Raw genomic sequence first — 25,039 nt, 5'->3', positions numbered from 1 at the left:
CAGGGTTTTGACAAGTGGGACCCGCTGGGTGTCTCAACAGTGAGATACGTGTGGAGGGGACGGAGGAAGAGACCATTTACAGAAAGACTACAACTTGGCCCCCGCCTAGGCGTTCCGCTATCTACGACTCTGTTGCGCCCTACAGGCAACCCTCCCAAAAGGGGTCCCTCTTACAGAGTCATTCTCGCTCGAAAACTGATTATTGGAAGAGTATATAACCAAAAAGGCGACCTCACTAACCTCTAAAAAACGAATAAATCATGCACCAGATACTTTAACACACTTAAAAGTGAAATGGGAAAAAGACACCCCTGATTTGCAAGATGAGGAGTGGCAGGAGGCACTGGCCTCCCCCTGGGAGGTTGCGATCATAGCCCGGTTTCGCCTGGTGCAAAATACTCCATAGGGCCTTCATTTCATGCACCACTTTGGTAAAGATGGGGAAACTAACTGAAGCTTTCTGACGTAGGGGCTGTAGAGTGGAGGGTATATTCTTCCATATAATATGGGCCTGCCCCAAAATACAAGAATACCGATCGAAAATAATTCAATGTTTATATGAAGTGAATAGGAGTGCGTTGCTAGGTTTGGCAAAATGGCGTCTCCTAAATGTGTGGGAGACAACAGATTTGGGAAGTGGAGACCAAATAGGGGTGACTCTAGCACTGATGATCGCCAAAAGGAATATAGTCCATCCTTGGGGATCTGATGCGACTCCCTCCCTGGGAGACTGGAAGAGGGATATGGACTGGTGTATGGTGGCGGAGAAGGCAATGTATACCAGTAGAGGATACCCCTGCAAATAGGGGAAGGTCTGGAGTAAATCGAATGACTTTAGAGGCAACCCATGTACGGCGCCAGAGCTTCAGAGGAGGGTGGAGGAAATGCAGGAGAGATAGATTGAGGATGGAGGAACAACTTGCAAGTAGGACTGTAAGGAGTGTCAAGAATATTAAAGCTATAATCAGGAGAAAGGGTGGTATACTCATTTGTGGTGAATGTATCTGCTTGTTGGTTCTTGAAATAAAAAGATTTATATAAAAAATTTATAAAATACACAATATCACTTGCTTCATATGCTGCTGTTTCATAAGAAGGTCAGTTTTATTCTTGAAAAACATTTATCTTTAGTACTCTAATTTACTGGCTCCTGATTTTAATCGTTTTAGACAAATGTTTAAAAAGGCCTTCTTAGGTCTGTGATGGTTTCAAAATAACACTCGCTCAATAACACTTAATATGGAGACACTGAGAGAGCGCTTGATGTAGCATGACGAGAAAAGGATATTACAGGAATGATGCACCAAAAATGACCCTTTTGTGGAAAGTCACCCAGCAGGGAAAGAGAAAAGCACATATAGTAAATTTGTGTAATTGAAGCAAGTGGGTGAGCCGTGTCGTCGTGACCGGGCGCTGCATCCCCTGTACAATGTGTGACGCACATAAAAAGTATATTCTGAGAGGTGCATCCTGGTGCAAGTACAGCAGCTCTGATGAGAACTTTCCCGCAGGAGTGATGGTTATGGCCTAGAATCATTTCTCCTTTTAGCATCGGCGCCTAGAGACAAATCAGTTTGTATAGCGCCATCAGAGTAAATATAAAGATTAATTAACTGTGCTCATCTACAAACATTTTATGATTTACGATTTTAAAACTATGAAACCCTTAAACCTGGTTTCTAACATAACTAATATAGGCATTAAAATGTAGACTTCTTGTTTTATTATGAACAATATTTCAATGTAAAGATGATAGCTCTGTTGTCTGACGGTCGGCTATTACACTGAAGTGCTCAAAATCGGATACAGCTAGAACGAACAAGGCAACATGCCAACATACAGCAAGCCCAATAAATGGCTCACGCTGAGCAGATTTTGAAAATTTGTGTTCTGTAAATCCGGTCAAATGTTAGTTTCCTGGTACTGGTTCCATCAACTGTCTACTTGTTGATGGGTTATTTTTTGTTTTAAAGGTTCAAAATGACCCACTATGTCAGTTGGTATATTTGAAACTTTGCACACATCTGATGTAGTATACCATAAAAAGCACCTAGATCACATACACTACAGAAAATAATACAGCGATGGAATGCCGCAAGTGTTCGACGTTTCCAGTTTTTAGTTTAAGGCGTAGCAATATCCCCATATATGTATGCATGTCTGTAAATATGTAAATAGGCATGTATGTTCTCAAGTATATATTGCACAAGCAAATATTGACTATTTTGCCAAACCACAAAAAAAAAAATTAAGATAGGGAAATGACATTGTCATTTATAACGCCAACAACTTTGCCTGCCCTAAAAGTAGATCCATTTTAGGTCTGGTGCAGCCAGGGCTTTTGACATAGATCAGAGAGGGATTTTGGGTCAGGCCACTTCTGTCATTGGCTTGTTTTTTGTTAGCTCCTGTAGTCATTCTGTGAAGAAAGTGTCATTCACATTTTCTCAGCCCAGCAGAGTATTCCACACATCCAGCATTGCTTGCACCCAATCATCAACCATCCATTCATCCTTCTGTTCAATGTCACAGCCTTGAATCCTTTCATGTACCCAACCTGTGTCTGCATGGGGGGGGGGAGGGAGGAAGAGTGAGTGCACGTGCTCACCTTCGTTACATGTGCTCACCCTTCGGCACACTTGCTCACCCATGTGTGCTTATGGGCGCTTTTATGCTATTTTAGCTGGAGGTTTTTGGTGCTCAGCACTTAATTTGCCAAAAACTGGCGCTTGTGACAGTCTGTCACACTATGGCTCTGTCTGGTTAATTTAAAAGTGGCCAAAACAACAGTTCATTAATAATTCTATATGCGTTAAACATTACTATTACCTGTCCCCCTGTCACCCTCCGCCATTATTATAGCTTTGGGATCCTGAAATAGTCTGAATTGCCACACTTGTAGGAGTGTAATGCCCAATAGTTGTGTTGTTACTGTCATTGACCGCATCGCATAACAGGGGCAATGTGTGGTACACGCTCCAATAGTCTCCTAACGAGAGCCCTGGTATTTTCGTTGTTGTTCTACAAATTAAGGTTTGCCTCTGTTTCTTTTCTGGTAGTGCATCCTAAAATATCATGCAATAGCATGGAACCAATGCAATAAAGAGCATGTACATCTAAAGCATGCCAGACCCATTAGTCTTGCTAACGCTTATTTTATAAGCTTTTAATTAGATGGAATGCTGAAGAACAGTGGTTCTTAACCTACAGTCTGAGGACTCCTGGGGGGGCTGCAAGGCCTACTAGGGATCTGCAACAGTTTTACAAAATTGATAATACAATTAATAAATTAAAATGAATAAAGTATGACCAAGTATAGAAGCAACATTGAAAATGTGGACTCTTTTTCTATAATTCATAACAAATCAAACAATACATTTCAGTATTTGAGCATTTGTTTGGTATATATGTGTTTTGGTATTTTTGTGTATTGTTTTGTGGTTAAAATCATTGAAACTGCTTGGGCCAGGCATCTCCTGCTTCCAATAATCACTCAATTGGGGTCCCTGGATCCCACTAATGATTCTTTGGAAGTCCCGAGAAGTCAAAAAGTTAAGAACCGCTGCTGTAGAACCCTCCGAAGACCAGAGCTTTCAAACATCACCCACATGACTTTAGCAAGGTCACCTGTCCAGCACTAGTTTAAAAGGTGTGACTGAGTACAAACTGAATCCCATTCACCTTGCCCTCAAACACTACTCCATTAAACACTAAGGGGCCTATTAGGATGTCGGGCGGACGACACCGTCTCGTAAACAGTACCGTCCTCCGATCGGCGGTCCTGGCCACCTCATTATGATGTGACCGCACCCCGAAATTTCCCTATGGGAGCATGTGTTACAGACATAAACTGGCCGTAGTACATGCGACTATGGAGAAATGTGAGGAAGTGTTAATTCCTGCACCTCGTGGCAACCTCGTGGCAGGCACCTCAAGGATCCTGCCTGGGGGATGCAGGGATTAACTGAGGGGCACCCTAGGTGCCACCTTGGCCACCAACCGGAGGCTGCACAGGAAAACGCACGCTTTCCGACCTGAGGTCAGAGGCCTTACGACTGCCGTCATAATAGCCCCCCAACTCTCCCCGAGTTGGACAAACCTTCCCCTCATGCTTTCTGCCAGACTTCTTCTCAGCAGAAAACTATGCCGTGCTACTCCAAAATGTCTCAACATATTTGTTGCTGAGAAGGTTTCTAGTAGCTATATGAAAATTGGTAAAATGAGTCCTTAAGACTGGTAACCAGCAGCGATATTGAAAATGTTTATATTTTTCTGGCTTGCTGCCCAGTTCTAGAGTAACATTTGGCTGTAAGATGATCTTAATGCTAATCTTGGAGAATGTTGATTACTTCTTGAAAAGGGGAATTGATGTATTGTGTGTCGTGTCCAGGGCAGAGTTGAACTGTAATAGTCCTGAGTTGAAGATCCGGGAAAAGTTCCAGGACTCAGGATAAGGATCTCACTGTCTCGGTAGGCAGAGGCAAAGGGAGGAGAGTTATAAAGGTTTCGGAGTCAGTATAATTGGGTGACCAGGTGCCTGAGCAGGGGCCTAAGTTAACTAAATGGAGTTGGGTAGCAGGAACATTGAAGGGTGCAAGTAACATTACCAAGTATACAGTGTTGGCAGAGGTACCCCCCTGAGTAAGGTAAACAAGCTGATTCGAAGTTGAGCCATGTAATGCATCTTAATCCCTTGATCTTATGTTTGGTGGAAACGCGGGCCTGCTCCGATTTTTGTGGATGAGAATTATTTACTTTTTTCCTGTAGAGCGAAACCGTCTGCCAAAGCGGCGTACTCAAAAGCAATATCAATTAGAGGCAAAAAATATTTGTTCAAACCTATATCTTTGTTTAAAGTTGGCTATGTTCAAAGAGAAAGGAGGGCTGTAGCTTAATTGTTAGTTAATTTGTGTATTCCCCTGGGCAAGTCGCAGGAATGTCTAGTCTGTTTCATGTTTGCATTTGTAAGTAACATCAGTCGGAGGACTGTCCCCTTGTATTTGTCGTAGAAGACTTTAATGTCAAGGTATCTAATGCAGCATGTATGATCTTTAATAATACAAAAATGGATGACGCTTGGTCTGTTCCTGAAGCGGTGCTCCCCCGGAAAGGGTCCGAACAGACAGGCGGGTCTATTATTCCTAGATAACATGAGATTGCATCATTTAATTTTCCTGAATGGGAGGTTTCCCCAAGATTCACCTGCTTCTTACACTTTTCATTCTCCCCTGGTAAATCTTTCATTGATTATCTGGTGATGTCACATCAATGTTTCGTTTCTGTTTGCAGTTGATTTCCCTCCTCTCCTGTTAAAGTGAAAACAAAGGACCTACACCACCTAACAGGACCAATCAGGAAATAAACCTATTGAGGAAGCAATTTATTTCCTTTACAATTCCAAGACAGGGTGACATTTATCGCCTCGAGCATAAGAGTTAGATTGAAAGTGACTCAACCAATAAATGAAGAGGACAGGAAGTGGATAAATCTGAGGGAGGCAGCCATTTTAAAACCCTCAAAGTACTGGCCTCTAATCGCTCAATATTATGACTCTAGAGTTACAGCTCAAGTGATTCTGCTATCGGGAGACAATTAGACCGTATATTTTTCTGAGTTAAATGGATATAACTCATGGCGCCGTGACTCGCCTGTCGTAAGAGTTGATGCTGATTTCCTTGCTTTATATGGTCCACCTTCTGGTAAGGAGATCGTGGGATTCATGCCGTGACTCGCCTGTCGTAAGAGTTGATGCAGTTTACTTTGCTTTATATGGTCCACCTTCTGGTAAGGAGATCGTGGGATTCATCAAAGGTGCAAGAACTTCTGGTACCATGGGACCTGATGAAATAGCAATCGTCAAGCCGGAGGTCTTCCTATCCGCTTCATTCTTATGTTGGCTATTTTATCATTGCTTCTTTTCGCTCAATGTTCCGCCTTCCTAGAAGGGAAGCGTTGTAGTCACCCTGTTAACAAAAAAAATGGCTTGCAGTCTTCCCCTGGCAGTTATAGGCAAATTACCTTTATGGATGCGATTGGCAAATTATTTGCCAAAAGCATTCTACTCCATCTCTGGCTTTCGAAAGTACTATGGTATCCCTGATTAACTCCGCCGCTTTACAAACAGTCCTAGAAAAGTCGCCCCAGCTGAGGGGCATGCCGGTGTACTCTGCATTCATTGATTTCTCCACAGCGTTCGATAGGGTAGTCCGAGGGACGCTGTGGAGAATATTGCTTCTGCTTGGAACTCCCGATCATCCTTTGAGGCTCATTATAGCTCTTCGCTCCTCCACGAGGACTCGGGTTTTGATGGGTGGGAATCTAGACTTATCAAAGAGAGTGGAGACTCAGAACGGTCTGAAGCAGGGGTGCCTGTTGGCGCAGCTGCTCTTTTCGCTCTATATTTACGATCTGCCCATCAGAGTAGGAAAGGCAAAGGGTTCCCCCCTAAAATCTTTTCCATGGATGTATGCGGTCTTTTAAATGCCGATGATGTAGTCCTGTTGGATATTGCACCGAAAGGACTCCAAAGTCGTTTCAGCGTCTTGGCAGGCTATGCAGTAGAGCATTTCCTAAAAATAAACATCTCCAAGAGTAAAGTTTTTTGTCTTTCAGAAAGAACTGTGCCAGAGTCAGGCAAAATGTTAATTATTTTTTGGGGAATGTCAAGATGGAACGAGTGCAATTTTACGCTTCCTTGGATAGGATTTTCCCAGTAATTGTAGCAATAATGACCATAAACCATTGTAAAAGTAAGGCACTCTCCAAAGCTGCTACCATCAATAGATTGTATACGAGTTGTGGGATAAGGCACTTTGCACATGTGCGGTCGGTTTATTTGGCAAAAATCCTGTCTACATTGAGCTATGCCTGTGAAGTGATGGACATGCGACACTGGACCTTTTTCGACATAGCGGAGGGGCGGGTTTGGGTCAAATCTGTATTCTCTTGTTTTCCCATTTGCTCTTCGGCTCAAATTTGGGTTATCTCTACTGTTGATGCTTGTTATGACAGCAGTACTGAGGAACTGCCTGCTTGGGAGTGAAATGGGGTCAATTGGAGACACATTAAGCATAACTTTTTCGATATTATGAGAGAGAAGTGTTTTTATGCCTCTTTTGTAAAATCAATGTAGATGTTGGAGTTCTTTATAAATAAGCATTCCCCTCTTCCAAAATCTTTTTCTAAAAGCTTACTAAAAAATCTTTGCATAGAGTAAGCATCAAAAAGGACATTTTGCTTTGCGCATGGTATAAGGGGAATATGGTTGTTTTAGAAAATAGTGTATGTAAAAATCCTCGACCCTACCTTACTCGAACCCTTCCCCATGGTGTACATGGAAATATTTTGCTTTTTAGGCTAAACCTGCTTCCTCTGCGTGAGATCACAGGTATATGGTAGGGGATATCGAAGGAGCAAAACCTTTGTGAATTTTCTTTTAAGCATATTCAAGATTTAAATCTGGTGGTTTTCATGTGCCCAAATTTGAAATGTACACGTCGTCACTTTTTGAGACCGATTTTCTTTCAGTATAAAATATATTCCGCAGTTGAGGCTCGTCAATGTCTATTCGCCCCCAACTGAAATGGTTTGCGCATATTGCTTTTACTTTCTAAAATATTTTTGTAACTATGTTTTAATTTTTGCATGTATGTGCATTTTTGCTCTTCGGTTCTTTGTTACTGAATACGATTGCTTTGTAACTCTAATCAGGCAGTTATACATTTCATTTGCACTTTACTTGGGATTGTTTTTGATTCTCTTTTGTGTGCAATTAGCACTTTAATATTGAGTTGCAGTGAATTGTAAATTTGAATCATGCATTTATACGTCCCATTTGGACTTAACGTGTATTTTTAGATTTCTGTAGTGTTTTAATAATGAATGCGTAAATGCTTTAAAGGATGTACTTTTATATTTCCTATGTGGTCCTCAGTCGAGTAGATTGGCACAGTTCAACTTTATTATTGAGTTGAAATGAATTGTAAATTCTAATTATGCAGTTATATGTCCCATTTTCATTTCTTATGTTGTGTTTTTTTTTGATTGTTTTATTGTTGTCGCAATAGTGACTGTGTAAATATTTATAAGGGATGTATTTTTTTTATTTCTAATGTGGACCTTAGTTGAGTTCCAAACCATAAATAAATATTGATAGGTTGAGGTTATTCTCCATGGGTGAGGAATGCATATTTTAAACGTGTGACTCAGACACCACTGTCCACGTTAGAGAAGGAAACGTTTCATATCTGTAGCAGTGGTGTCCTCCGATTCACAACCTTCGACCATTTCTCAGCTTAAGAGAGATTCCTCCAACACATAACTGAAAAGCTTTGTCTAAAATTAGGCCCAACAGTGGTCCCAGTATCAAGGTCTTGCAAGAAGTCAACTTTCCTACTCTATCTACCATTGTTGCATTCTACAATGCTCTGTAGTTGCATTAAACCCTTGGCCGCGGGGGTAATTCCCACACTGTGCTGGGGGGTGGGGGAGGGCGCGCACAGCGCCCCGGTGCTCATGCAGCATGGTTGCGCTGTGCTCATGACGAGCTGAGCTCGTCATGACCACGCCCATTTCTTTAGAACGCTCAGCACAGCAGGGGAATTATCCCCGCGTGGGAGCGCCGGGCGGGTCATGACGAGCTCAGATCGTCATGAGCACAGCGCAACTGTGGCTCATGACCAGCTGAGCTCGTCATGAGCATGGGAGGGGTTAAAAGTGTAGGAATACATGTGCTCAGATTGGGATGGTTTCCCCTACCTCTTGCATTTAGAAAGGCTGTTCTATTTCTGTGGCTGGTCCCCATACTCCTGGAGGTCTCTGATGACATGTGCTTTTTCCATAGGGGCCTAAGATTCGTCATTGATCTGCACTCTATGCTGGTCTGGTACAGCAGTGACTTCAACCGAGTGCGGCGCCTGAGCACCTCTGCGGATCCCAGCGTCTCCTTCCACACGGTCTACAAGTACTACTACAAGGAAGCCTTGGAGTGGCTCGAATGCTCCCCGGTAAGAGATGCTGTAATACCGTATTCTTTACCACATTATTTTCTGTGAAAAAAATCCTTGAACGCAGAGAAACCTAGCAGTTAATATTCAAGTGGTGCCACTTATATTGCGTTTCATCGCCAGTTAGTTGCACAACACAGCGTTTGTGTCCAAGAGCTGCTAAGCCATGTCGGGCTAACACTAGGCACCCCCTTCGGAGAGCCGCCAGGGCTTGAGGGCGATATGTGATATTTTGCATAAGAAATACCTTTGTGCAAACAAAATATTGATGAAAAATGTCTTTCTCTAATAATGGCCGTCTTGCAATTATGGGGAAGGGAGTAGGCAGTTCTGCCAGAAGAGCCGGTGCCCTGCACCCTCTGCACAGCCCGCAATTTGGAGAATTGGCCTAAGGAACAGTTCATCCTAGAGATTATTTTACGAATACCAAAGGGAAACAAAAGAAAATAAGATCCACAGAGTAGCGAAGGCGATTCTATAAGAAAGAGGGAATAATGGATATTGAGTGTATTGCATCGGCATAAAATAAATATATTATTGTATTCAATGAGAAGCTTTATTTTGCTTTTGGGGGTGGCAGGTGATCCAGGGCAGAGCCTCTCAACACCCTTCACATCTCTTCCCAGGTGTTGACTATGCCACTCCTGTACCGGTCTCCTTTGAATGTTCAAATAGACTAGATCCAGGCGGCCATTGCAAGCAAGCGTTGGGTACTGCCATGGATCAGGTCATAGCTGAGAATCCTTCTTTGCTTCAGACACATATTTGGCAGCAGGAGAACTAGAAATGCTTCCCCAAGAAGGCAGCATACATCTAATCCCTGGGAGACAGCCTCTCAAAGTCTCTCCTATACCCATTGTGCACCACTGGGACAAGCCTCCGTCCTCCAGCCGCCATCACACCAAGTAGCCATTCATTTTGGGTCCAGCTCTCGCAGCAGCGCCCGGAAGGCGTAGGTTTGTGGGTTCCGTGATCAGGGGGCTCCACAGCGGCACATGGACCTTCAACTCCTCACATATGTGGAACATAGAGCTGCTAACCTATGGGAGGGGTGTGAGTGGTTGTGAGCTCCCACAGGCCCTAAAACATTTGACCCCTGAGGATTCATTGGTTTTCTATGAGGAAGTTTACTTTATGCAGCAAAATCAAATGGTTTCTTAATCAACACGGCCACGAGGTGGGGGTTACTGTGGGCAGCCGGGCATACCCTTTCTGCACGTGTACAACCCCGGCAGTTTCTTCGGGTGATTATGTATTCAGGTGAAAGTGCATCAAAGACAAAAAATCCCCGCAATTCTGTGCTTTTGCTGCCTTACAATTCTGTCTTCTCAGAATCGTTTCTTTTTCCTGAAGTACCTAGGTAAAAACCTCTAAATGTTTTCCTATTTCCCAACCAGTAGAAGGATTATAGGTGATCACAAAATAACAACAGTAAAGTTAGATTTCGATCAGATTGGTGGTACACTGTTGACTTTGTTTTAATGGCGCTTTCCTGTGCCACCATAATTCATGTTTTTAAATCCATGTTACACCTGGCATCATGCTCTTTTCTCTGGCTGCACTTCTACAGAAGCACTTATAAAAGCACGTTATCCATTTTAAGGTGCAGCTGTGGAAGGTATTTCCTTCCCTTCTGCACGCCCGGCCTGCTCCCTGTACAGCTGCAGCAGGAGCTCTGGGCACAGAATTTGCAGACTTAAGTCATAGCAGATCACAGTATAAATGTTTTCCAACTTTAGCAGAGCACTAGTAACAGAAACCCAGCACTTCAGCCACCACAGAGATCAGAAACAAACGACGCCCAGAGTGAATGAGGGCCCCCGGGGGAAGTTAAGGTCGCAGACCAGTCTTCCCCCGGGGCTATTCGCGCGATGGCCCAGAAGGACACGGTGTGGGAGGGTTTAGTGGATAGGGGAAGGGGCGGGCGTTAGGAAGACATATAAGGTGTCAGGAGAGGAGGATCCAGCCTCTTCCTGACACCTTAGCACCACCTGGGGGATTAGAGAAGAAAGTTTGTCCACCCACCCACCCTACAGGTTACGTGGAGGGCTTGGGACTGGAGCGGTCTTAGCATGCCAGTTTAGGGCAGGTTGCAGAGTAGCGACGTTACAGTACTTTGGAGGGGTGGTGAGTCACATACAGGGGGATCCACCCCTCAGGGAGGGAGAACGGTACACGGGTGACTGATACGGGGCGCGGGAGGCAATGAAGGAAAGTCAACAGGGGATCTTTGGAGGGCAAGTGAAGGTGAGAATGGGGAGAGGAAGGAGGTCACTGAGTGAATGGGGAAGAGTCAAACAGGTGAGATGGTTTTGAGAAGGCTGAACAGAGAATGTATCGGCATGGGATGGAAAAAGTATTTTCTTACAGTTATGTAATGTCAATAAAGTTAAATGATGCAACCGTGTCCTAATAAAATGGCCTTTTACGCTTCAAGTAACAGCGTGGAGTGTAGTTATTGCGCGAAGAAGCTGTGCAGGGCTTGGCGACAGATGTACATTTCTATAATATCCAGCAGGGACGTGATTTCCTTGTCTGCTCTCCCCTCAGGTTTTTGTGCAGAACATCGAGGAGGCCCTGCGGAACGGCGTGCGGGAGGCCCACTGCCGGACGCTCCAGTACCAGTACATCCTGGACCTGTTAGCCGGCTACCAGCAGAACCTGGTGACGGGCACCAAGAGGCAGATCTGCGCCCGCCCCGTCTTCTGCTCGCCCGTCATGCTGCTCCCACAGCTTCGGTGAATACGAGATCTCTTTGCTTTTCCCTCATTGTGCACGCCGCCCTCTTTTTGCGCCCGGCCTACAGGGAGCATGGTTTGTCTGTCAAGAGCTAACATACACAAACGCACACATACAGATGCATAACCTGAATGGAGGTTTCCGAGAGCCCCATTCAGCCATTGGCTGCTGTGGCTGGCAGGGCTGTCAATCAGCGTTGGTATCAGCCCACGACATTTACCGCATGTGAATAGCATAAAAGAGTAGCTTCTCCCCCAGTGCTTTAAATGGGGAGAGGGGGGGCGGGGGGGGGGGCAGGTACTCATTTAAATGTGGCGAGTGGGCGGGGCTTAGGGGAAGACCTGCTTCTTGTCTTATGTACTACTTGCAGCACATACCAAAACACATGAGAAGAAGTTTTGTTTACTCATTTCTCATTACACAACGAAAGGTAAACGTGGTGGTATTTTAACATATCCTTGTTTCGTAATATTTGCAACATCACGCCTGTTAATTGCTGTTGCTTTGCACAATATATTCTTCAGCGACACAGAAAGAAACGAGCAGACGTGCATGCACAAGCATTCCACACATTTCCTTAAATATATCTTCTAAGAGTGTGTCTAATCTCTCCCCCTTTCTCGTATTTCTCTCACTCAAAAACAATCGCAGGCAAGTAGACAAACAATAGCAGACACTTACACAAAAGAATCGGGTGGGTTTAACCCCTTCGCCGCAGGGCTAATTCCCCCACAGCGCGGGGGAGGGGGGCCACGCGCTGCGCCGCAGTGCTTGTGACGAGCTGAGCTCGTCATGCAGCACAATGGAGCTGTGCTCATATCGAGCTGAGCTCGTCACGACTCCGCCCACTCAATGGAACGCCCCGCAGAGGAGGGGAATCATCCCCGCGTGGGCGTTCCGCTGCAGTTATGACAAGCTCAGCTCGTCATGAGCACAGCTCTGTGCCTCAAGACGACCTCAGCTCATCATGAGCACCGACGTTGTCAAAGTCATTTGAACCTGGTTACCTCCCACAGCTTTCTGAATAGCGTTGTCATCGGGCTGCCTCGATTTCTGTGTTTGCAACACATCATGATGGTGAACACCCGACGCTAAGCATATGAGCCCAAGCTGAATAGTTCAGCGGGGGCTCGGCTCAGGCCTACAAAAGTGCCTTGGCTGTCAGGGACAGGACGCCAGCACCAGCACTTTATGAGTACCGGTACTCTCCTCAGCAGTAGAGAAGTGCCGGTGCTCAGAGTGATAAAACTAAGAAGTGCCGGTACTCAGAGTGCTAAAACTAAGAAGCGCCAGTACTCAGTTCCTGCGAGTACCGGCCCATTTAAAGCACTGGTCTCCCCTCATTCTTGCACACACACATTCACAGTGGCGTTCATTGATTTATTTTTCTTCGAGGATTTCTGCGCCCCATCTTATCGCATCCATCTCTCCTCCCTCTTGTCTGTTGCTCTCCAGTCTTCTCCTTCCCCAATTTCCTGTTTTTTTAAAAACTTTATTTACTTTGTTGCTGGCTCAGCCACCTGCAGGCTGCTACCAGGACGTTGGCTTCCTTTTTGCACTCCTGAACAAACTTGTTTACCTTACCATTTTTTAATGGCCATGTTGGAACAATGAAGTGTAAAAAAAAAAAAAGTAAAATGGCTGCTGGTGCATGTGCAGGAATGCTAGCGCAGATAAGCCAGCGTAGAATTGTATTCTTAAAGTGCCATTCCAGGATCTCTGCCATATGCATGTCTGTGTCCAACGTCAAGTAGACGCTGGGGTCATGATGCACCTGCAGGCATTGGGTGAGGTTTTCCTTTTTTATTTCATTTTTGAACTTCACCAATCCAGCATGGCTAACTGCCATTTCTTACACTAATGTAAATACAAGACATAAAGTGCATGGAAGTGCCAATGTAAACAACCATTGACAAGCCCATGAATCTGAATCTCTATTGGCTTGCCAGTGTGGCTATATTTATTTTTGCTAGATCTTCTCCTTCAGTGACTCTCCTTACTTGTCATCTCTGGTTAACACCTTCTGAGGGATACATGCCTTCCAGTTGGGTTTCTTTCTTGCTTACATGCCATGCCTAACGTGGAACTTTCCTTGTGCCATTTAGGTGTTTGCATCTCTGGCTTCTTTATTTAAACTCAGTGACTGAAATGAACCCCTTTGTCTGTCTATCTCCAATTTGGCTTCCTTTTTGTATACTTTTTTTATTGCAGAAAAGCCGGGCAGATTTTGGTGGCACGTTGGTATCTCGGTATCATATTTTACTCTTCCACTCTCTCTCCCTCCTTTAGCACCTTGTCCGGAACCGAATACCTGGAGAACTCTGCGTTACTTTCGCCGCAGGCCTCGAGTACCTCCTGTGTGTACCAGCCTTACCCCGAGACATGGCTTGAGGTTGACCTCATGAAGGATTTCACCCAGGTTCCTATGTCCTTTGAAGACCGAGGCTACCGGCTCATCTACAGCTTCTTCCACAAGACCATGCCGGAGTCCAAGTACATGATTGTCAGCATTCAACGAGTACAGAACTGCTTCCTGTGGGACAAGTACAAACGGTGAGTGATCGGGTAATCACACTGGGCACACTCGCATAGGATTCATTATCCTTGACCCCGTTGTAATAGCTTCGGTCCTAATTGCCTTTGCCTTAATTCTTGGAGGTAGACCCACTCTTGAAAATTTAAGATAGACCTTTGAGATCTAATCAGCGTAATCTCCTAGTAGTTCCTAGGGTGAAGCGGGCGCGCATGGGTGGCCGCCAGCTCTCCTTTCAAGCGGCCACATTTTGGAACCTTCTCCCGGATAACATCAGGCTTGAGACCAACCATCTGGCCTTCAGGAAGCGATTAAAGACATTCTTGTTCCATTGAGATTCCACCAGCTCTCAGGTCACACAGCGCTGGGATGCCTTAGGGTAGTCATGCTCTATAGAAGAATGTATTCATTCATTCATTCAGCTTGGAGGTGAATGGGAGCTGGTAGTTGATGAACAGCTTGCCTATTGGAAAGGAGGCACCTTAAGACTGGGAAATAAGCCCCTGTGGGGGGGGGGGGGGGGCTGTTGTGTTTAATACCAGCGGGAGGGGAAATTATATTAGATGCCACTAGTGGGGAAGTGGTGCAGCGTTTCTGGTATTGGTTACTGCAGAAAGGAGACCTGATGCATTTCCTCTGATATTGGGTACCACTGGGATAAGAAACGATGCAGCATTTCTGTTATTGTAGTGTCTTAGCTGGAGGACAGAAGTGAAATTGGTATGCATGGTGCTCTTTTCAGCTGGGAATGTGGTGCTCCTCCAGAGTGCAGATTTGGAGTATAAAATAATGCAGCGCATTATGCAGCGCACTGTTTTAAGGTCGAAAAGGAGAAGCTGATTGGCTGCGTTTTAATGTGTGTGCCTTTAGAGTGCATACCATGGGAGGGAGATGGAAAGAGAAGGCTGTAGACGGTGTGTGTGAGAGCAGTAAAAAAGGACAGACACAGGATGAGCAGTTTATGGCATCCAGATACCTTTTAGTGTGGAACACGAGAGCAAGCAAGGTGCGAACAGGTGACTTCAGGATTCACTTATAAGTTGCCATGAAATGGACGATTTTCATAAATCTGTAGAATATCAGAAGTGTTTTGTCAAGGGACAAGATGGAGATGCCTCTAGGCTGTAATCTAAAATTATTCACCTGCACCGTATGTACGCAGAGGACTTTCTGATATCTTTCTAAAAATGAAAAGTCACCTCTTGCTGCTTATGTCCTGTACGCAATGGGGTTGTTTGACTGGAGTGTGACCCCCGGTCAAGCAGCAACCTCAGTCTCCGGGTAAGAAACAAGAAAACCCAGATAAGCCTGCGCTCAACCCTTAGGTAGCTTGGCACAGAGCAGTCCGTCTTAACTTGGAAGGGTTGCAAAAATACTTTACACTTTACCTCCAATAGTAAAGTGAAAAACACCACACAAAAAGAATCCCACACCAAGTCATTAGAATAGAGCAAAGTCTAATAAATAAAACAAGACCAAAATGACAAAAATCAAATCCAAACCGGAGTTATGAAATTAAAAAAGATTTTAGGTTGAAATAGTGCCAACCAGGGCTATCAGGTCCTGCTGGACTGGGTCAAAGTCACACTTTCACATCAACCACAATGGAGTGCAGGCTGGCAACAGTCACTAGGTTAGGCTCTCTGACGTTTACCATCTCAAAGTCCATGCCAAGACTCCCATTTGAATTGGAGGGAGCCTCGAGGAGAAGGGAGAGTGTCTTGGAAGGCTGTCTAGTACCACCAAGGCCAGGCATCGCAGGCGGGCTTTGCTGACGCTTTGCTTTGTCAGCCCCCGCAGTGGTCAATGCTGGAGCATGAAGAGTCAGGCTGATTGAGCTTCGCACTGAATTGTGGCGCGAGCTGCGAGATCTCGATGCAAACTAGCCCAGTCGCAAAGAGCTGAAAAACATGAAAAACGTCAAGCACCCAGAATCTGAGGGGCACCACTTGGGGGTCAGGAACTCACTACAGCTGTGCCCAGGGGCTGGTGCAGGATGTTTGGGAGCCTTTTATGTCCACAAGGCTCATTTCAGGAGGCCAGCGGACTAGCCCTTGGAGTCACTCTGGGGTCCTGGGTTCAAGATGAGGTTGCAGGTCCACTTCTTCCTCCCAGGCAGCAGGTCAGCAAAGCAAGACAGCAGTTCTTTCAGTGTGGGAGTCCAGGAGTGTGGCAGTCCTTGTAGCAGCAAGGCAGTCCTTTTTCGTGGCAGAGTATCCACAAGTCCATTAGTGTACTAAAGAGATGGTGTCTAAGGTCCTTCTTTTATATATAGTTGTGCCTTTGAGAGGAGAAGGTTCTAGAGGCATGCCTTTTAAGTGCACAGGTGCCCTGCCTTCGTGGCACGGGTTCCAGATTAACTACAGGGGGTATGCAGCACTTTTTGTGGAGGAAGGACACAGCCTGTTCATGTGTAAACCGAGCTGGGCCCAGCTCCTCCTTCCCATCCTGCCACTGATGGTCCATTCAGCCACATCTAAGCTCTTTGTTGTATGTGGCTGTCTAGGAGTAATACACGAAGCCCAGATGTCAACTACACCCAGTCATGTGACCCAGAGACCTGCTTCATGCACTAAAAGACTAAGAACGGAAAATGCCAACCTTCTAAAATTGGCATTTTTTAAATTGTGATTTAAAATCTAACTTAACCATAAGATAGGGTTTGTCATTACAATTCCAAAGACACTAAATATGATCTGAAAAGCTGCTCCCATTTGGAAATTACAGCTTATTAAATGTAATAAGGTAACTTTAATGTTATCGAATGGGAGAAGTAGGCCTTGGAGTAGTGAGAAACTAATTGAAGAGTTTTTCACTACCAGGATATGTCAAACTTAAAGGACATGTCCAGCTTTTTGAATGCACTGCACTCTGGGCTGTCCAGGGCCTCGCCTAGGGGTAACATGCGTGTAGTAAAAAGTAAGGTTTAGGCCTGGCAAACGTGTTTTTTTTTTGCCAGGCCAAGGTGGGAGTTTACAACTGCACCTACAGGATGCAGTGGCAGGCCTGAGACCTGTATAAAGGGCATATAATGACAATCCCATGCACACACACAGTTATTAAAACAGACAATGCAAATGTAGATAGGAAGCAAAATTACTGCAAAATCCAACGTAAATATCTTGTTTTTCTTTTAATCGGTAGTTACACAAAGAAGCCAGCCGACACGTGTTTCATCAGAGAAACAGTGGTCTCTGATTCTTCAGGGCTGTGTGGAGAGTTCCAAACTCAGTGTAGTCCCTCAGCCGGTGAAAGTTCCAACCCGGTGGGGTACAAGTCCATCAAAACGGAAAGTAAATAAGCCCTAGAATGCAGGTAGCTGTCCAGTAAGGCCACAGATAGCTGGAACGTGAAGTCGGTGGTAGTTCCAAACCGACCACCACTTTGCTCAATGACTCAAGTATTTGGAAAACCACGGAGGTCTTGAGCGATTTCGCTAAAAAAAAGATCACGGCAGTACAATCACATACGGGAAACCATCTTCCCATGTTATATAGGTCCTAATAAGAAAAATGTTGTGGAATGCACTGCGCTAGTCGAGGAAAGACACAAGTGTTGTGTCTGCCCACTTCAGTGGTACGCGGTGCTCCCGTCCTGGCGGATCCACATCTATCCTGGAGTGTATAAAGGGCTACTGTGGGTGGCACAATCGGTGCTGCGCAGGCCTTTAATTTACAGGCCCATGGCACATGTAGTGCCACTTTATTATGGACTTACAAGTAAATTAACAATGCCGATTGGGTAGAAGCCAGTTCTGCCATGTTTTAAGAAGAAACCGCAAGCACTTTAGCACCGGTGTGCAGAGTTCTAATGCCAGCAAAAATGAATTCAGAAAAAATAGGAGGAAGGAGGCCAAACGTTTGAGGGTGACCCGGCAGAGTCTGCCCGGTCCAACACATCCCAAACTCTGGGAGTAGAATTCCAAAGGGTAGAGTTTAGAGGCTTCTCTAGAATTATTTTAACCTGGCTGGATTGGTAGTGGCCTCTGAAGCTGAAGGAAGGCATCTGGTTGGCTGATAATTGTGGAAAAGGATACCTTGTTAGGCAGAAATGAGTGCATGAAAAGCCTGGGGCACATTGAAGCTTCCAGTTTCTGGAGACACTACAAAGCCTTCACGTCTGAGGTAGTGTGGTTGGAAAAAAAGAGAGAGGGCGCATGATTTCTACATAATTCTGGGCCTTTTGTATTCCTTGTATGGTTTCAGTCAAGAGGCCAGCATATATTGGATTGCAATTTTGAATCATGAAGTCAAAATTGTACCAGAACAGTCTAACAAGATGAGATCAGCAGAGGTTATTTGATGTTGTGTTCTTTTAGTGAGTGTTTGTATACAATGGCATCTACCAGTTGTGTAGCTTTGTGGCATTTTCTACAGACTGTGATCTCTGCTTGTTATTCTTCGAACAGAGGATCTCCAATGTGGAAGTCTCCTCCTGAAACACTTTTGATGTGGTGTTCAAAGGGTGTGGTTTGTCTGCACGGCAAGGTTCCATGAGGAGAGATGAGTCTTGCAAACTTCAAACCTAATCCGGGTGACTGTGGAGTGAGTAGTGAGGTTGTCTACACTTCGCGGTTTACAGTGGAAATTACAGCCTTGTGACTCTCCGCCTAATCTGTGTCAGCTGCCATTCACCTGATGCTAATTCAGTTCCATACCCTCCTGCGGGTAGTTTGTGGTGTGCTCTTTTAGTGACAATGTGGCCAAAGCAAATGACTGCACTGCTGTGTTCTGCCAGTTCCAATATAGTTGGAAGAAATTCGGATATCTAGTGATATTGGCTGGAGTCCTGAAGTCATGTTTGAGCACTAGGTATTTCCAGGCTGTTCTAGGAGATCGGCCATTAGACCAGCCAGTTCTACAGTGGCACTTCCACGCCGCCCCCCGCACCCTTATCTTACAGTGGTGTAGGTAGTTTCTGGCAACCACTGGACATGACAACCCTGATTCCTCCGGGATCGTGAAAAACAGTACAGTACTTTTTGCTCAGTCACTCATGCTTACTTATTCTCAGAAAATACACAGGATGGTGGTTAGGACGCTTCGATAAGTATTTATTAGTCCAGTGTTAATCTTGTGTAAAACATATTTGCTGCAACAGTCAAGAGACAGAAGCATACAAAAGAAATCGCAAGTACTAAAATAGTAAACATTAGATACATTTATACCATGGTGCTAAGAAGATAAACATGTATAGTTCAGATAAAACAGCAGCACTTGCAAACTCCTATAATGCGCGCCCTACATTATTTGCCTAAATGTGCCTAGCTATGTAGGTGTAGCATGTATATGTGTATATTTATATATGTGTGTGTATATAGCCAAGAATCCCCTAAGGAAGAACCAACCCCCTCACCTGATGCTAGAGAATGAGAGACCCCGTCTCTGCTCAGAGGATGACACCCCGCAAGGGCTGTCAGACCACTGCGTGTCGAAGAGTCGGCATGTAGGACCCTGTGTCAGCGAAGAAGGAATTCTCTAATTTGCAGGGGTGGGGGGGGATAAGGGTTTTATGTACTAGAGTGGTCACTCCAGGGTTTCTTCTAGAACCAATATGTGTTGAAAACAATCTTAAATGTTTTGAAATCATAAATGTTTTTCTAAACAATGCAATCAATCACAGCGTTGTGACCTTAATACGGAATAATTATGCAGTACCTAAGGACATGTTTATTATGTACATCGGGTACAGGGATTATGATATAAAAATAAGTAGGTAATAGGTCACCTATTCAGAACTGTTATTGTTGTGTGGATGGGACAATGTATGTAAAAAGTGGGCATACATGACCGGATTAGCCTAAAGGACATACAATCCTATATGTATTACTGTACACTGGTCTTATCCTATCTTTTGTTCCCGGTTTGCATGTTTCCCCAGCCTGGTTTCATTTACTAGACTGTCTCTTCTGGGGCGGGCAAAGAGAGGTGGAGGTTTACAGTGAAAACTGCCTATTGTGTTTTGGGTTTGTAAGTGGCCTTGCTTCAGGAGTTCAGGGAAGAAAGAAGTTGGGCCTTGAGAGTTTTTCATAGGTTAGTTGGCTAATGCAAGTTGGGGTTAGTGGTTGAGCACATTTCAAGACCACGGTCTTTGAGGAGGAGGGTTCCCAGATTTTAGTCTATATGTGTGCACTGTCTGTCTTCCCCGGTGTGGGGAGTTGACTTATTTGGCAATTTACCTACTTGTTAGGATGGAGCAGAGAAGAGGAACTGACATTTTTATCGATGGATTGAGGCTGGGATACTGAGTGTTTAGGGAGAGTGAGGTGGTTGTGTGTGTCTGTTAGGCTTATATGTATGTATATGAGCGAGAGATCAGGTGTGTATGTTTCTGGGAGATGACAAATACTTTAGGGATAAGCTGTAGTGCTGGGGGTGTTGTGTTGTGTAGAGTATATGCTGCCTCACTGGTGTGGTGTGGAGAGATATAGTCGGCCTTAATCTGTAGGTTAGCAGGATGCATTTTCTGCATATGTGGATTGTGGTGAGAAGACCCTGCAGTGTTGAGGTGATTGATGGTCTTGTATATTGATGTATGGGCATTTGTGGTGTTGGCCCGCGCATGAGTAAAAGACACGTAGCCAAAGGTTCTCGTGTGGGTGGTTGTTGCTTGGATCAGTGTAGTGCAGTGGCTCCTGGGAAGGGCCGGTGTGATTATAATACTGCTAATTATCCTGTCTTTAATTGATTTCAGTGCATTGTGAGGCATAGTGTGTTGTAATGAGAATGGTGAGATGGGGGGGGGGGGGGGGGGGTTTGGTCAAGAGTGGTTTTGAGTGGACAGTTGTTGTGTGATGTCTGTTAGGACTGTGTGAAGATTTTGTTGCACATGCCTAATAGGTGAAAATGGGACTTGCTCAGTTACCCGAAGTTTGGCCAATTTCACAGTACTTCACTTGAGTGGCAAAAATCTTTAGTTTCTTGCTTCGGTATGGTCTTGGATGGGACATCAAGGAGTTGGAAATGGACAGAAGGTTGCAGGTCATGTGATCTGTGGCAGGCGCGGGGGGGAGAGCAACCAAAACAGATCTTGGGGCAAGCAGACTTAAGAGAGTCAAGAGGATGCTTGCAGATTGTGTGTACATAGTTATACATATGTGAAAAAAATGTCTAGATGGAGTTGTGAGGCTTTGCAGCTGGCACACCTCTAGTGTTGATCGCTCCAGTCGAGTATAGTTGTTTGTCTTATGCCCACCTCGATGATGCTGTGTTGTTGGCGCATGTGTCTTGGAGGAGCAGTCTCAAAAATAGAAACCTAGATGCCCTCTTCTGTTGTGTGGTGCATCCATGGCTGAATCTACACCAAGAGGGATGTAGCTGAGTATGTATTGTAGCCAACCTTGAGAAATTCAGGATGAGAGCCAGATGGGACATGAAGAAGCTTAGAAAGGGAATCCAGCCTGGTTACAGGCTCCATGAGCAGGGTATGCAGTGAGTGAAAAGAACAGAAAGTCAATGGTGTGTTTCTAAGTGGAAATGAAATGAAAATGAAATGAAATGAAAATAAAATGTATAAAGCGCTACAGTTGCCCTCAGGCGTCCAGGACCTTAGTTGCACATGGTAAGGCCAGCACTGGTTATACGTTACCGAAGTAACAGGGCCAGAAGACGGTATGTTTCAGTGGACCACGAAGCGCCGATGATCGAGGTTATGGAGCGAACTGGTGGCTCGAGGTTAGCTGCCTTTGAGTTTTGGGTAGACGGCTTGGTCAGTATTCACGATGGTGAACTGCTACCGCGTCAGAGTTGGTGGCCCATAAATTCTGATTTCATTCATGAAATAATCGGTTGTACATTGTTCTGTTCAAGGCAATGGCCGCACAAAAGATACTACTCTACTAATCTAATTTTCTTTTGTTCCATAGGAAAAAAGATCACATGTCTCGAAAGTTGTCCGAACAGGAACGGCTTGTCAACGAGCGGCATCTATTCCACGGTACCTCACACTCTTCAATCGATGCGATCTGCAAACACAACTTTGATCCCCGCCTCTCTGGCAAGCACGCCACCATCTATGGACAGGGCAGCTACTTTGCCAGGAAAGCGAAGTACTCTCACCGCTATGCACCCTGCTCGCCCAGCGGGCATCACTATGTCTTTCTCTCCAAAGTGCTGGTTGGCAAGTCCTCACCTGGCATCTGCACTTTCAGGCGACCCCCTGCCCTTGTGCCAGAAGATCCCGCCAGCGACCTCTATGACTCGTGCGTTGACAGCCTGAGGGACCCACAGATCTATGTGATTTTTGACAATGATCAGTGTTACCCATACTTCATCATAAAGTACGAAGAAATTAAAGACCTCGTCCAGTTGGACTGAGGTTGGACCTGGACCATTGCTGGGCTCTGGGCTTACCGTGCCTAAAATTGGGATGGGACACCAGGAGCGGAAACGGAAGAAAACCACTCCCTTGATACCCATTCCCCTTAGGATTGTGTTTCAAAAGAAAGATACATCTTCGCCCACAAGCCCCATCAAGTGCTGTGAAGTTGCAAAACATTGTAGTAAAATAAATTTGCAAAGATTTGTAGCTGAAATGTAAGAAGGGGAAAAACTCACTTTGTTTAGTGCCTTAGCCACTGGTTTTAATTTATGTTTTATTAGTATGCGAGTTGAAGCAAAAACTTCTAACCACGCTTTTTGCCAAAGCAGTAGATGCTTGTTCACTACATGTTTTTGACGAGAGTTGCAACTACTCTGACTGTGGTATGGTGTTTCTCTAATAGAATACCTGGTGAGGCTTAGATAATGTCTTCCAGTGCATCCCCCAAAAATACTACTTACCCTACTTAATAAACTTTTTCACTGGCATCAGTCCTAAGGGCACCATAGACTCGAAAAAAACAGCCTTGAGACTGTCTTGAGCCAGGATAAACAGTTCATAAATGCAGGCATGTGTCTAGGCTCTATACTCTTTTTAGCCAGGAAGCAGCTTCAGAAATTAAGGACAAGAGAAATGTTATCTGCGTTTGTCTCTCTTGCCTCTTATGGCCGGATTACGAGGTAGTTGGTGTACTCCGACCTGTGTGTTATGCACGGGTCAGAATTATGAGCTGGTAGTTATTTAACACATCCGATAATTATCGAATGCGGTCAATACCTCAACCTTCTTTAACTTTCTGCAAGTCAAACCTGCCGAAATTAAACGAGGGAAAAGCAGACAGGATTTACTATGTCGTGCAGATTTTGTGCATTAAACACCAAAATCTGCATGTTATTCCCCACTAACTCGTAAAAAGTGTGATTTGTAACTGCTGATAAATAACATAACCCGTGGTATAGTTATCGGGTGCGATAAATGGCACCTAAACTCCCAATCCAGCCCATACTGTTTTTTGGCAGACTTACAGAATTAACAAAAAGTCATGGGCTTAATGACAGGTGGGGCTGCCTCTGTGGGTGGATGCGGCCCATCTCACAAGCCCTTACCGGACCCATCAGACCATCCGTAATGTGGTGGTCTTGCTACAAAGCATCAAGATGGACCTCTCGCTGCTATGAAGCTGGTCTGTTTGCAAAGCAGCTTGGGGGCGTTTCCTGAAGTTACCATTCTGAACACTTAAAAAAAAAAAACATTTTTAAAGATTTTTATTGGAGTTTTGCAAGGAAAAAAAATACAAAAAATTCAAATGCAAGCGTAAAATATAGAAATATACAGAGAATAATATATGAAACACAACTAATTCTGAACACTTTTTAACATCAGATTTTATTTCTCTCTTGCACCCTTAACGCGGGCTTTGAGCCCTTACCTTCAGCATTGCCAAATGTTTTCAACTGGAAGCGCCACTCCCTTGGATCTACTGGGCCATTGAGACCAAAAAAGAAATCCTCACTTTACTTCATTATCGAAGGAATTATATATTTTTCACCTGATGAATCAAATGGTTGGAGGCTGAAATACCTTCACTACTTCTTATCTTTTCACACTTCGAAAACCACTACTCACGAAAATGTAACTCTGTGAACCACCTCCCACTCTGACTTCACTGTTTGTACTCCTCACACCTTTGTATGCAAGCACTTGACCAACACTCCAGTGTTCTTGTTGATTGTCCTCTTCCTGTCCTCACTAGCACAGCCTATAAATTACCAGTTCCCTTTACTGCCCACCTTCACAAAGAGTCAATTAGATAAAGGCATTGTCCGGTGCACCCACAACCCCCATGTATGAATTGAGAGCATGCCAACAATTCACCTGCTGCGATTGGTTGAAAGAGTGGACTCTGCAGACCCTGGAGAAAGACCTGCTGCTGACCAATGATTCACCCCTTTACCCCAATTCACCCAGGGTCTCCTGGTTAGTAAAAAGCTTGGATGTTTTTGACCAGACCAGTTTTTATCTGCCGCTCTTGTCTTTCCAACCTCATGAGTAGATTTTTTTTCTCTGTTTTCCAGGGAAGAAAAATAAAGTTGTGAGTTTTTGTTACAAACTATTTCTGTGTCAAGAAGATGTGTGTGCTGAATAAAGAAAGACACTTTTTATAACCATGTCTCCTTGAAGGAGTTTTGATTTGTTGCACAAAAAGGCACTCTGTTCTGCTTGTAGTGGGCGCAGGTTTGGGGGGCTGGGTCCTCCGGGCATTTGGGAAAACGTGCAGCTTGTTTCTGAAGCAGGCCATCCAATAAATGCAGAACTTTCAATTCTAAGTGCGAATTAATTACCATATGTGCTGGAATCGGAGGAAGTGATGTCACAAACATTTGCATCAAGGACGGCACAGGAAGCAACGTCAGTAAAAATGATTTACAAACATTTAATTACA

General features: G+C 44.7%; 1 protein-coding gene across 1 annotated transcript in view; it reads left to right on the top strand.

The window, feature by feature from the left end:
- LOC147678618 (protein mono-ADP-ribosyltransferase TIPARP-like) overlaps nt 1-24,761 on the top strand; it is a 68,445-nt gene extending 43,684 nt beyond the window's left edge. Inside the window, exons 3-6 of the mRNA XM_086946075.1 lie at nt 8,843-9,005; nt 11,556-11,743; nt 14,034-14,297; nt 22,142-24,761. Coding sequence (XP_086802201.1) covers nt 8,843-9,005; nt 11,556-11,743; nt 14,034-14,297; nt 22,142-22,592 — 1,066 coding nt within the window. The 3' untranslated portion in view covers nt 22,593-24,761. The remainder of the gene's footprint in view (nt 1-8,842; nt 9,006-11,555; nt 11,744-14,033; nt 14,298-22,141) is intronic.
- Nucleotides 24,762-25,039: the final 278 nt, after the last annotated feature.

This window comes from Lissotriton vulgaris, chromosome 12, assembly GCF_964263255.1.
Source record: "Lissotriton vulgaris chromosome 12, aLisVul1.2, whole genome shotgun sequence".
In the NCBI taxonomy this organism is placed as follows: Eukaryota; Metazoa; Chordata; class Amphibia; order Caudata; family Salamandridae; genus Lissotriton; species Lissotriton vulgaris.
Note: the sequence above shows the minus strand (reverse complement) of the source record. Positions and strands in the feature narration are given on the sequence as shown.